Genomic DNA, 13558 nt, shown 5'->3' with positions numbered 1-13558 from the left:
TTCTGCTAAGCTTTCTTTGTGGTGGAAGATGTGCACTTGTATTTTCTTGTTGATGTCACAATATAACGTTACCTGTAAAGTTTGATTGCGCGCCATTCTTGTTCCTTCATTCATGTTAAGTTTTTAAAGGACTTGGAATGCCTTTTCAGCTTCCTTTTGGTTTTCCCATCTGAGTGATCGGTTGCTCCGCGCCTTCGGGCTTTGTGTTGCGAATCTCCCGTCGCCAACAAACTGTGTGATCGCAAAGTTATTATTCCACGTTTTAAAACACGTGATGAATTGGAGGAAGTGTCTCCCGTCCGATTAACGTATCCTTACTAATTACATATGTTCATATTTCCAGGCATGTAGGATTAAAGATATTCTCATACAAAAGGCTGTCAAAATATCACAAGTGTTTTTTTTTCTTCGAGCTTAGCTAGTGGCTAGTGCCAGTTGACTTCTGTCGTTTGTGGTCCAGAAATTTAATCCTTGTTGGACTGATGCAGAAATACCTAGTTGATTGATATGCAGTATCATGGGAAGTCACTGTAGAGAAGACCGCAGAAAGGTTCAGTTCTTGACGAAGGAGGCTCCAAGTTTGCGTGGTGTCTCGAAGATTTTGTTCAGAGCATCGGGGCTCTCAATTCGCACTCGCCTCTATGTGCGGACCAGTTCCTGAAGCCCATGGGGCTCCCATACCCGCGGTAAATCCTCGAACTAAAAGAAGAAAATCTTTTAAAGGGAGCTTCATTGGTGGAAACCATAAAATTTTAATAAGTTCCATCGACCCAGTTGATAAGAGCATACCAAAGTTGCCACTATTTTCAGACTCGAGCGGCGAGGGCGAGTCTAAGCAACGAGCAAAATGTCGAGGATATTGCTGTAGGTCCAACAGTCCAGAGTTTGAGAGGAAGTGTGTCAATGTTGAGTTATGTGAGACAAACGACAGGTTGACGGCTGCTAGGGATCCTTACTTCAAGTCTGTCGATTCCACTTATTATACAGCGTCTCGTGGCAGGACTAAACGTGATGCTTGTGGTGCTCCATCGGCGTTCAAGTGCTGCGCAAGGAGAACAGAATTACGCCGTCCATATAGACAAGTGTTACTTTGCAGTTTATGTAATTCAATGAAAGAAATACACCAGATTTTTTTCAAGTTTTTCAAGATTATTCTTCTGTTACTCCTGACAGACTCAAGTTTCGCCATTACCGAGGGTGAGCTAATGCATGGTAGTTCATAAGTTTCTGTAGAGTTTCTTCTTAATCTCGCGTGTTGTTGTATTGTACAACTTGTTCTTATATTCTTGTTCAATTCACCCGACGTTGATCGGTAACAGTATATATATTTCGTGCCGAAATCGCGGAATCGCCGATTCTATGGAATCGGCAGCCAGTTTGTCGAACCAGTAGAATAAGCATTTCGTTGCTGATTCAGAAAATCGGACTTTAGAGTTAGAGTTAGAGAATAAATCGACAGTTAGAGTTAGAAAAGGTTAGATTATGTTTGGTCAAGTTCCTTTATATTTAAATATTAAAAAAAAATTTTGAACTAGCGATCATTTCCCTTTTTATCCTCAGTCTGTTTATCGAATAGTTCCTTGGGTGAAGCTATGTCTAAGACAATAAAGCTATTAGATAGCATTGTTATACTGGAGGATCGTTCTAAGTAAACCACATTGTAGGAAAACTTGTAGTATATTTTGTTACGAAGGCTCGTGAGGTGAGAATTAGGATCCATAGTTCTTCAGCAAAGCCGCTATCCCTGAGAGCTGAGGTCACAGTCAGTCGACAAACGATCAGATGTGAAAGCTGCAACACCAAATCTTGCTCCGATGCAGACTATCAAGCCACTGCGTTGCTAACTTTGCCTTTTAGAGTTTTACTTAGAAAATCGGCTTTAAATTATAAATCATTATCAAGAACTATGGACTCGCTGCCTTTTGTTGATTTTCTCGGTATAGGCTAGATATTTTTTAAATGCTACATTAAATTCCCAGTGACAATTCTACACCAATTAAACACTAAAGTGAAATTAAGGAAAAAACTAAATAATAGAACTTCCTTCTTAGTAGGACGTTATATTTCATAAGATTTAAGAGCCACTGTAGCTTGGTGAGGTAGCAAGAGTCGCTGAGCGCCCGTAACGTTGACCACGTAAGGTCAAAGATGACCTCGGCTCAGGTCACTGACGTCCTGCCGTCTTGAGTGACTTGCAGCGTCTCGATGTGTCAATTACGCGGCCACCCTGCAATGGCACTCGATGACTCATCCACTCTAATTTAGCACAGAATTAATTAAAATAATTTCATATTTTATCTCTTATCTAATTAGTAACTCCCCTCAATAAATAAACTTTCTATACCTTGCATTCCTCTTCAATTTTTTGCTTCGTTCCTATTTTTTATCATCGTTTGATTTGTTTCGAATTAAAATTGTTCGAAACTTGGAGACCGGAGTGCCTAATTTGCTGAAATATTGCTGAAAACAATCTGAATGCTCGTAAAATACATTTAAATGTTAAACATACTTCATAATCCAGAATTAATTAAAAAACATTTCCGTGATTGTCAGACCTCAGCAGTCAATTAGATTGTGTCTGATGCCCATTTTGACGGCGATTTTTTTCATGTCTTACAAATTCGTTGATCTTACAGTGCGATTGTTCAAGTTCTGGAAGATTGAAGGTTGACTTCTTGTGACTGTTGCTTGTTGCCTCGCTGATGGCCTGCAGGGTAGCCTTGTGCGGATGTCGAGCGTCTAAGATGCTTTACTAAATTTTGTACGTATACTATTGGATTTTATACGCTCTACTAAGCTTGATCTAATTAGTAGAAAATTCTCTCCGCAATCGAACGTTCTATGCAATTTTTACTTCATATTGGATTCTGCGTTTGCCAAAATTTGTTAGGTGAATTAATCACTGATGGCGTAGGCACGTGATCTGGAATATTCACCAATGTTCGGTCAGTGGACTTGATTTACTTGTTCTGCCAATAAATAAATGTGTTCTGAACACCGAATTTTCTGAGGAGAATAAAATAGATTTTTTTAACTTATCAGAAAATTTTCGCCATTTGGAGATGCTGGTAGTGGATTTTTTCACTCTGTTACTTCGATATTTTGAAATCGTCTTTGAATGACATGCAACATTCATAATGTTGTACCTATTATGTTATTTATTATTTTTGGATTCAACAATGTCATGGAATCTCGCCTGATAGAAACTGGATTTCTCATTATCTGCACAGCAAAGAAGATTCAATAGTACTCGTTTTAATCTCTTTTGAGTGTACACCACAAACGTTGAAGGAGACATTAGTGATAAGTTCTGAACAATATGACTGATATTTCTAAGGACGCTCTAAACTTTGGCAGAGTATAATAGCAGCTAAAGGTTCTTCTTCCTTTTCGTCTTTTCTTTCGAGTACCTCGTATTATTTAATTCACTTTCTCTAAAAATAATAAAAATTTTGTTTAATAATGCTTTTGAATACATTTCAAACAAGATTTACGAATCAGGTGAGATTGATGTAAATGCAAAGAAAACGTCGAGGAAATTCACCTTATCGTAATCAACAAATTTGCAGGGATCAGCTTCATCATCAGTTAGAACTAATTATATAGGTGATGGAGAAGCATATCATAATTTTCACGGCTGCGTCGGCGCCGCGGTATATTTTACTCACCGTTCCCCAACTGCTGTTACCCGTATTTCGCTCACTTTTTCCTAAGTGCTGCTCACTTCCGTATTTTGCTCTATTTATTAGTGCTCACTCCTGTATTTTGCTCAATTTAGTGGCGCTAACTTCCGAATTTTGCTCAATTTAGTGGTGCTCACTCCCGTATTTTGCTCAATTTAGTGGCGCTCACTCCCGTATCTGGCTCGCCCCAGATCCTGGAAGCTCTGAGATTCACGCGAAGGCTTCGGCGGCGGAAACGTCAGCGCGCAGCAAGCAGGTCAAGGGAGCGAACACGCGCCGCCCCCTGGTGGTGAAGCCGGAGTGTGGTGGCCTCTGTGTGAAGTGTGTGGTGTATGTCTGAGCTGTGTTATGGTGTGTGGTGTATGTCTGAGCTGTGTCAGGTGTGTGGTGTATGTCTGAGCTGTGTCAGGTGTGTGGTGTATGTCTGAGCTGTGTCAGGCGGGTGGTGTATGTCTGAGCTGTGTCAGGTGTGTGGTGTATGAGCTGTGTTAATTGGGTGAAGTATGTGGTGTATGTGTGAGGTATGTTGTGTATGCTCGAGCTGTGTTGTCTGTGTGTGGTGTATGTGCGAGGTGTATTGAGTGTGCGAGGTGAGCGGTGTATGTTTGAGCTGTGTTGATTTATCTGTGTTAATTTGTTTGATGTGACATTGTGGGTGTGGGGGGTGATCGATTGGGTGACATTGTGGTATTTGATGTGTTGACTACTAAGTGATGTGTACGTGCTGTATGAATTTTCTGTGTGTCTAATGGAAGTGTATATTGAATGTATGTGTTCTGTGTGTGCGTTTTCTATATGTGTGCACTGTTTTGAATTGGCGTTAGGTGTGTGTTGCATAGCATGGCTCTGTATGATGTGTGTGCTGTATAACATGGCTCTGTGTGAGGCAGATGCTGTATAACATGGCTCTGTGTGAGGCATGTGCTGTATAACATGGCTCTGTGTGAGGCAGGTGCTGTATAACATGGCTCTGTGTGAGGCGTGTGCTGTATAACATGGCTCTGTGTGAGGCGTGCGCTGTATAACATGGCTCTGTGTGAGGCGTGTGCTGTATAACATGGCTCTGTGTGAGGCGTGCGCTGTATGTAATAACATGGCTCTGTGTGAGGCAGGTGCTGTATAACATGGCTCTGTGTGAGGCGTGTGCTGTATAACATGGCTCTGTGTGAGGCGTGCGCTGTATGTAATAACATGGCTCTGTGTGAGGCATGTGCTGTATTTGCAAGCTTTTCATTTAAATCATCACAGCGGCGTCCCTGACACACTCAATGATCTCAAGGTCGCGGTGCGATAAATGCACAAAATTATTTCTTTCATTCGAGGTCGTTATGAAATGTTTCATCTGAACAAATAATTGAAAATAAGTCATATCAAGGACGAAAAAATTGTGTATCGTAGTAAGATTTGCAATGCCACAATGCTGCACAGAAATACTTTTACTTGACTCAATCATGCTACTAATCTCAACTGGTTCGAGGTGGGTCACGTAAATATGCTTTCCTCAATCGAGCTGTCAAGCTCCATTGACCTATCAAAGTCCCACATCGCTCATCAGTGATGTCGGTAAGCGCAATAGATTGCTTCGGACTTCTGTCACCGGCAAACTCTATCTATTATTGAGTCGTGAAATTAGCAGTGATCGTTGTACCTTTGATTGTGTGGTCCTTTCAATGTAGCTATTCTCAGAAAGCAATCAAAGGTCAGTGAGCCTTGCAATCTCTTATCCATTACCATGATTGCTGCCTCTTGTCTGCTACTCGCCGAGCCGAGTTACGCTTCATTGCCTGCCTTGGCATGGGCTCATTGCGACTGCAATTTATTCCTCATTATATTTGTCCTCTTTCATGAGGGGATTAACTGCGCGGGTGACATTTATGTTCGTAATAATAACTCATCAATGGGTGTAATTAGACCTGGCATTCTCTTCCTACTATTCAAGGAATTAGTAATTGAATAGTTTAGTCACCATTACAGAATTTGTGTGATCGCTTCGTAAAATAAGTTAAAATCTGTCCTGAAGGAACATAAGGTAGATATAATCAAAGTAATAATTTTACCTTATTTTGTGCTTGGCTTGATTCTTGTATCGTTGCTGACGTCGCTGTGTGTCTAGAGGCTACACAGGGACACTCATGACTTCTGATTCCTGTGTAGATTTACGAATAAAGTAAGAGTCAGCTCATGAGTTGCAAAGATATTCTAATGGGTAACTTTCATGCGTCCTATTTCTCACTGAAAGCATGTTTTTATCTTGAATTTAAATCTATGTACATCTGTTATACTTTTTCAGGTCGTAGCTTTGTGATTGCAGTATTGTAGAGAATTTTTTATAACAATAAACTTATGTTATTGCATGTACAACCATTTCATTTTACTCATCAACCATTTCATCTTTGATAAGATTAGTTCATATCTCCTGATCTTGCCAGGCTCGTTACGTTGTAGCTGAACACAACAGTCACGGTCATTCAGATCACTAGATGCAATCCAATGTTTTTTTTTAACGCGCTCATGATAGGACTTGCCTAACAAGGAAACGTACGGGACTGAGAGATGTTCATTTTTGCTGTCTTTGTTACAGCTGGCTGAGAGATGTTCATTTTTGCTGTCTTTGTTACAGCTGGCGCTGGTGAACGCAAACTCAGTCTTGCCTTTCATTCCCGACCGTGTTCAGGGTGACAATTAAGGGCTGCCTTGTCTTCCCAGTAAAAATGTTGTTCGTGCGATGGTTGATGGCTGCAGATAGACAGGTTGTCGTGCGATAAAGTGGAAACCGAGCGTTGCTGAGAAAGTTCGCATGGAAGATTAGTTGAGTAACGGGACGTGCGCTGCTCATGCATGCAGGTGCGTCGAGCAGCGGGTTGGTCTCTAGCTGCAAGCTTGTGCGTCCAGACGCCTACGCCAAATGTGCGTAGAAAGCGGAGGCTAAAACCTGATGTTCTGATTCCATGTTGGACCGTTCATCTGCAGGTCACTGGTTATATTTTCTTACCTAAAGTAAACTTTCATATTGAGCACGCTGCTTCATCACGATTAATACAGTAATAACAGTATTCATCATCAGTCATTTTATGTGCTATGATGCTTCCTAGTAGACAGCTTGTTTTTTTTATGTTTTAATTTTAACCAGAAAATATTTTTTAAATGCATTATTCTTAAGGCGCACGATGAGGTTCAAAGAAACAGGCATCGACAACAGGTTAGCCTTAATGCGAAAAATATACTCGCATTTACGGAATCTTGGGCAAGCCTCTGTGTTCAATGCGTATTCAAACGGAGAGAACTCCATTTACTGGCTTCATTCATCTCAACCTGAAATAGTTTGTCCATAATATCCTCGTATAAGCTCGATCATTATTGAGACCGGCATCATTGACGTGCCTTTCTTGCTCTGCCTATTTCTTCCAAAATATATCGAATAATTCTATCGTCCATCGCCATGTTCGCGCATCGTCTTCACTTCTTACCCAGCAAAGATGTTATCGTGTCTCTGGTGCAGTGCGTTCAACTTGTGCTGCCTGGGGGGCTGCGCTCATGTCGCCTCCATGTCAGTCGATTTTCAGGCTGGATGGCATCGGGACATTTTGCAATGATTATATTTACGCCTTTCGTCTCTTTAAAATACCCAGTGATAGCCTGTAGAAACTATACTTAATGAATTATATGATAACAGGAATTGATTTTTATTAATTTATTTGTGACGTGCTGTGATGTTTTAAAGCTCATATCGTTTCTCACATTTATGTAACCATTCTAATTGTGTTTCTCTGCGATTGGAATGTCCGAAATGTCTGTTATAAATTCTGTGAGTTTGATCCAGTCTTTTTCAGCTATGGGAAACTCATAGTGAGATGGATGAATTTTTCCGGTGTACTGACACAATTGGATCACGTCCAGCGTTGCTGATCCGATTGCGCGTTTCGCTCTCGTCGCTGCGACCGCCGTGCGGACTTCATATTTGATCTGCGCGTGTTCTCGTGTGAATGAAATGCTACTTCGCCTCACGATGTGCTGCCATATTCAAGGCTAAATTCCGTGCGTTGTTCGCAGCTGTTTTAATACAAAATTAATCTGAGGTTCTCTCACATTGTTCGCGAAGGGCTTTTGCAGAAATAGTTATTGGTGTGATTTCCTGTTCTGAGATGATCGTACGTGCCACTGTTCATGTCGGCGATCGGTAAGATGTTGTAAAAAACTAGAAGGAATTGTATGGTAGGTTTGTGCAATCTTAACGATTTTCATCCTACATTAAATATTCTATGAATATCATTATGAAATTGTTTGATGTTCTGGTTGAATATGTGCTGTATTACGCTCCGTAAGTGTTCTTTAATCAGAGTATCAAATTACTCCTTAATTAATGAGAGTAATTCAGAATCTTTGACAGTCTAACAATATAATTACTGTTTCATTCAACCTCTGCAGATTCATCTGATGCTAAGTAATTAAATAAACTTCGCCATTTTACCCAGTGATTTTTCAGACTTATTTTGTTCTTGATCTGTCTTTCTTAGCATCATCTAGTGTTCTTGATCTGGTTTTCCTTGCATCCATGTTGTGTTCGTCTAACTTGTGTTCTTAAACTGTTGTGTTGTACTAGCTAAATATATAACCGGTCGCCTGACTGTTCTATAAGTAACCTTCATCTTGTCGCTGCATTCTAACAGTGAAGATCAATCACAACTTCGTGAATAATTTATCGTTATTTTTGTGTGGTATGATGCAGTGTGACGGCTGTTGCTCGACTAGCAGTAAAACATATTTTAGTGGTGTTTCCAGTCTTCCACGAAATTCTCTTTGTTCTCGATTTGCTTAATTGGAACTTCATGTGCAGAGACTTACAAATTTTATCATCCATTTTTGGATAGATAAATGCAAACATCAATCCAATTATTACATTTAACGAATAACATTTACCTTGTGTATTCTAATTTTGATCGGCTAAATGTAATGTAAGTATAGTTGCCAGTTGGCGAGCTAAGGATGAACGCATATATTTCATTTACTGGCGCTTTGGTTTCGACTACACACATGCGTATATACAGTATATTATACATATACGTATATATATTTGCCTCCAGAACAATCTACTTAACTCTAAACAACTGCGTAATTGGAGCAAGCTTGTTCATGTAGAGATTCATCCAGCACTATTCGTCTATTCATATTAATAATATCAGGCAGTCTTGCGATTATTATGTAGCCGGCAAACTATCTCGGAACTTCTGATCATTTAGAAGCTGTAATGGAAACCGGAACGTTGGCGTAGAGCGAGCATCACAAACACAAACATTATTAACAGATTAGCATTTCATTATCAGGTTCATTTGCTTCATTACTCCAAGTTCGTCAGACTCTCAAAGGTTTCCAGAAGATCTCCAATTTATGTTTTCCCTGAATTGTATAATTTATAGAACGATATTAAGGAAAATTATATTATTCAGGGAAATAAAGGCCATGTCTCCCTGGTAAAAAGACCAGCCTACGTTAAGATAAATGAATGAATTAGTTATCTTGTTCAAATAGAGACACAATTTCTGCACGTAGCACTGATAAGCCCACTTGCCGGGACAAATATGGTCAGGATGACATACGCAAGGGCCAAAAATGCATCTCTATTTGTGGACAAAGTTCACTTCATTTCTCTGACTGTACAGCTGCCGACCCTGGCCTGGCGCTCAGTGTCGCCCACGCGCAGCAAGAAGAGGCGCGTCGCTGCTTCCTGGACGCAGTTATGGCGGTGCTTTCGTTTCGTTACTTGAAGACCTCAAATTTTGTTTTCATATTTTATAGTTGCGTTAGTGATGACTGCGTTATGTTGGAGTACTAATATCTTTACTGGAATATGGGCAGTCATGCTTGGTTTACAGAGAAATTAGCCTATGTTGAAGACCTCAAGTTTTGTTTTCATATTCAATAGTTGCGTAAGTGATGACTGCGTTTTGTTGGAGTACTAATATCTGTACTGGAACATACGCTGTCATGCTTGGTTTACAGAGAAATCAGCTTAACTATGTTGTCTCATGAACAATTTAATTAAAAAATATATGCTTCAATCATCTGATTTTAGACAGTCTATTGAAGCAACTTGGCTAAATACCAAAATAAAATATTTAATTAATTTTTTCTGAAGCGTGCTATAGTTATATATACTTATTTTCAACCTCTGCTGCACGAGGCTACTAGTCTCTATTGCTGCAAGCTCGTCTAGCGGTATTTCCTGAGCCTCCACACATATACGGCCGCAACCGCTTACGGAGGCAGACAGCCGAGCAGCCGTTGACCTCGATGCCTGCAAATTAGGTTGTCGAGAAAGTAATTTGTGTTCATCAACGTAAAATGTTTACCATATAAAATTGTTGAAGTAAAATGATGGTGAACGAAATTTGAGCTTTTTTATATAAGATGTGAAGTAACTTTAAGGATTAGACGAGTTAAAATATTAGTGAACATCATTAATTTTAGTACATGCAAAGAGATAATGGTTGCTGCAGTTGTATAAATTAATAAACCTCGATGTCGCAGGTATTTGTAATTCACTTATCAATAACACATGCTAATTTCCATTGTTTTGCTATTTAACGATTTACAAACGCACTGTCAACCGTGGAACTTCTCTGGTGGTGATGTTCGAATATTTATTCGAGGTGTTCTTTAACGTGTTATAAACACGCGACTTTTGTACACGATCGTCTTCATTAGAAATATTTCGTTGGCTAAGAAGTCGGAGTCCGGACGCCTGAAATGCACGCGCAGGTCAACAGTTCCGCTGAGCGCTGTCGACGATCACTTATTTTACCGCTCGGTGCTCTACCACCTCCTCTACCTCTGCTGCTCTACCACCTCCTCTACCTCTGCTGCTCTACCACCTCCTCTACCTCTGCTGCTCTACCACCTCCTCTACCTCTGCTGCTCTACCACCTCCTCTACCTCTGCTGCTCTACCACCTCCTCTACCTCTGCTGCTCTACCACCTCCCCTACCTCTGCTGCTCTACCACCTCCCCTACCTCTGCTGCTCTACCACCTCCCCTACCTCTGTTGCTCTACCACCTCCTCTACCTCTGCTGCTCTACCACCTCCTCTACCTCTGCTGCTCTACCACACCTTTTCCTCTGTAGGCTGGAGCCATCTCGCCCACACTATTTATATACCATCCTCTTGTCTGCTTGACATTCTTCTCGCTTGTGTTTCCAGGCCCTTTTGTTCTTACCTCACACCTCATTCTCGATATTTTTTCGATTGCCCTCTTCGCCATGCGGTCTCTCACTCACTGCATTGAATATTCTTCTCACGTGCCAGAAGCTGCCGCTACTTTTCACTATAATATTTCTACGGCTCTTCCCTGGCGGCTAAGCAAATAGTGACTACAATCTCTTTATATCATCTCAAATCTGTTTTTATCAGATAGTGTCAATTAAATAAATTTAGTACTAAATTCTTAGAGATATTTTAGTGTAACCAAAGCCCTAAAATAAACACATGTTACCGCTGCACGACTCAAAGGAATCCTCTGAAGTGTTGTGTCATCGCTGTGCTCTCTGCAGTGGCTTGTTCGCTGCATGAAGAAAAAAGTGTTTTTTTTTATTTGCGAAGGAGGAGGTTATATTGTATTTGCGAAGGAGGAGGTCATGGTGAGATTTTTTTTCGTTCTCGGTCACGAGTTGTTGCTCAATCCTGAGCTCAGAGTCACACCCGTTATGCTTGGCAGCTCCGACACTCATTTTTGGCCTCGTAATTCGGCGATTGTTGTTTTGATGTCTCTTTCTTCTGTGGAAATATTAATGGGTTCATTTGTTGTCAGCCTTCAGCCAACGTAATTGTGAAGGTTCATTTAGTCATTCACCATTCAGTGATTAGTTACCAAAAATTGGCCGTTCAGCAACTGCTAAAAACTTTTTTTCTTCAAAATCCTTTTCCTGCTATATGATGCTTTTTTTATTTAAAACAACTTTAATAAAAAGGAATAAAATTTGAGTACAAGCGAATAGAATATCATCGGTTGAGACAGAGATTGCATGGTCAACGAAACATATATCAAACTCAATAGAATACTTCTTTGCTGGACAAGGCTAGCCTTGAATGTAATTACTTTAACAAATCACTGAGAATCTCTCATGATGATCGTGAATGGGCGGATTGCGAATCTATATGTCATGTCTGCTTTATATATTTGTTTTCATAAATTTTGTGTCAGATATCAAGTGCGATCCATACTTTCTGCACATATTTAATTGAGGATAAAATATTAAGTGGCGCCGGACCTGCAGTAGAAATTTTATGCGGCGAGATGTCATTAATCTCGAATAAGAACAAAAGAACACAGCCGCTCTTTTCATTTCATCACTTTGGCTTGTTTGTGTTGTACGTGACCTCTTCCTACTCTACTGTTCGTACAATAAAATAGAATGGAATTAAAATGCAATACATAATATAAAATAACAATGAAGGAGTGCAGAGGTGTATCAGTGCTACTGACACACCGTTGCCCAAAAGGGTATATCCGTGCTACTTGTAGAAAGTGTGTCACTATTTGTACAACGTGACACATTAATTTTTCTGATCGCGCTGCACCACGTGTATTATGCAAAGAGTAGAAGTGTCGCGCCTATACGGCCACTCCGCTCATTTATATTCCATTGTAGCGTCACTTTTATTTTGTATTAGATCATCTTTCGCGTCATCATGATGCGTTACAGACACGTGAAGCCTGCTGTTTATTTCCACACGTCGGCGATTACGATGTAAATATCGACATGGGTAGAAATCGTTAGAGTGGAACGATACGTCTGCCTTGAGATGTGCGTGTATAGTTAGCACATCATAGCATTTTGCTTATTTGAAAGCATCTGCGTTGGGTAATATTGAGTAAAAACTATACAGTCCCTCTCAGTGTTGTATTTTTTCAACGATTTAAAAGATACGATGTTGAGTGCGTTAGAAAGTGAGCGTATAGGCGTGAGCCGAATGCCGAAATAATGTCTCATGAATACAGAGAATGAAAGGCTTTACTATCACCGCATGAACTCTTGCCCGTTGCCTGCTCTTATACAGGGTGAGACCGAGCGTTTAGTTTAGCAATGAAGGGAATTATTTTTTTTTAATTACGAATCTGATCTAGTTTATGTTTCCGATATAACATTTATTTTACGTTGTTATTATAGTTCATAACAATACTATATGTATATATATAGTTAATGTTATAAACATAATTAATAGTAGTAAAAAATATTGTCTAATTATGAGTCATATTTTAGCTGCGTAATTATAGCACTAGTGATTATCAATTTTATACTTGAATTAATAATAGTACTAATTGCGTACAATTACCAATAATCCTCCATAACAATGATTAAATGCGTAATTATAAATCCCTAATAACAATAATCATTAAAGTTGAAAAGCACACAGAAATTGGCCGAAAGTAATGCCCGTGCGCGCCGAATTCCAATTAAGCAGCTGACTTCAGCAGGCAGCTTTCATTTGTCCCAGCTTTGCGACATGACTGTGGCGTGGAGGGGAGCGCAGCCGTGCACCACCAATTTTGTGCACCAATAAGCCCTGAGTCGAACGCCTTGGATTTCTCCGGACCTACACCAATCAGCCGTGCACCACTCGGCTTTGTCCTCTCCCGGCCTTGACCACCACCAGCCGTGCACCACCAGGCCGCGGATCGAATCTGACTTCCGGGCATCGTTAAATTACGTAATTTTACGTTCACCGCATCTGAGCTTAGGTTTCAGATAGCATAGTTCTGTTCCAAAATTTATCGTCCTGCGACAAGTGGCCGTTCGACCGAGGGCTGGTTCGACCCACGGCCTAGATACGGACGGCTTGAAGTGTTGAAGGCTACGTTCCGGAAGACAGGAATCATGAT

General features: G+C 40.4%; 1 protein-coding gene across 1 annotated transcript in view; it reads left to right on the top strand.

The window, feature by feature from the left end:
- Positions 1–13558, top strand: part of LOC108671972 — a 64543-nt gene continuing 50985 nt past the window's right edge. Inside the window, exon 1 of the mRNA XM_018159577.2 lies at positions 1–1197. Within this exon, the coding sequence (XP_018015066.1) occupies positions 642–1197 (556 nt within the window). The 5' untranslated portion in view covers positions 1–641. The remainder of the gene's footprint in view (positions 1198–13558) is intronic.

This window comes from Hyalella azteca, unplaced genomic scaffold (assembly GCF_000764305.2).
Source record: "Hyalella azteca isolate HAZT.00-mixed unplaced genomic scaffold, Hazt_2.0.2 contig16900, whole genome shotgun sequence".
NCBI classification, from domain to species: domain Eukaryota; kingdom Metazoa; phylum Arthropoda; class Malacostraca; order Amphipoda; family Hyalellidae; genus Hyalella; species Hyalella azteca.
Note: the sequence above shows the minus strand (reverse complement) of the source record. Positions and strands in the feature narration are given on the sequence as shown.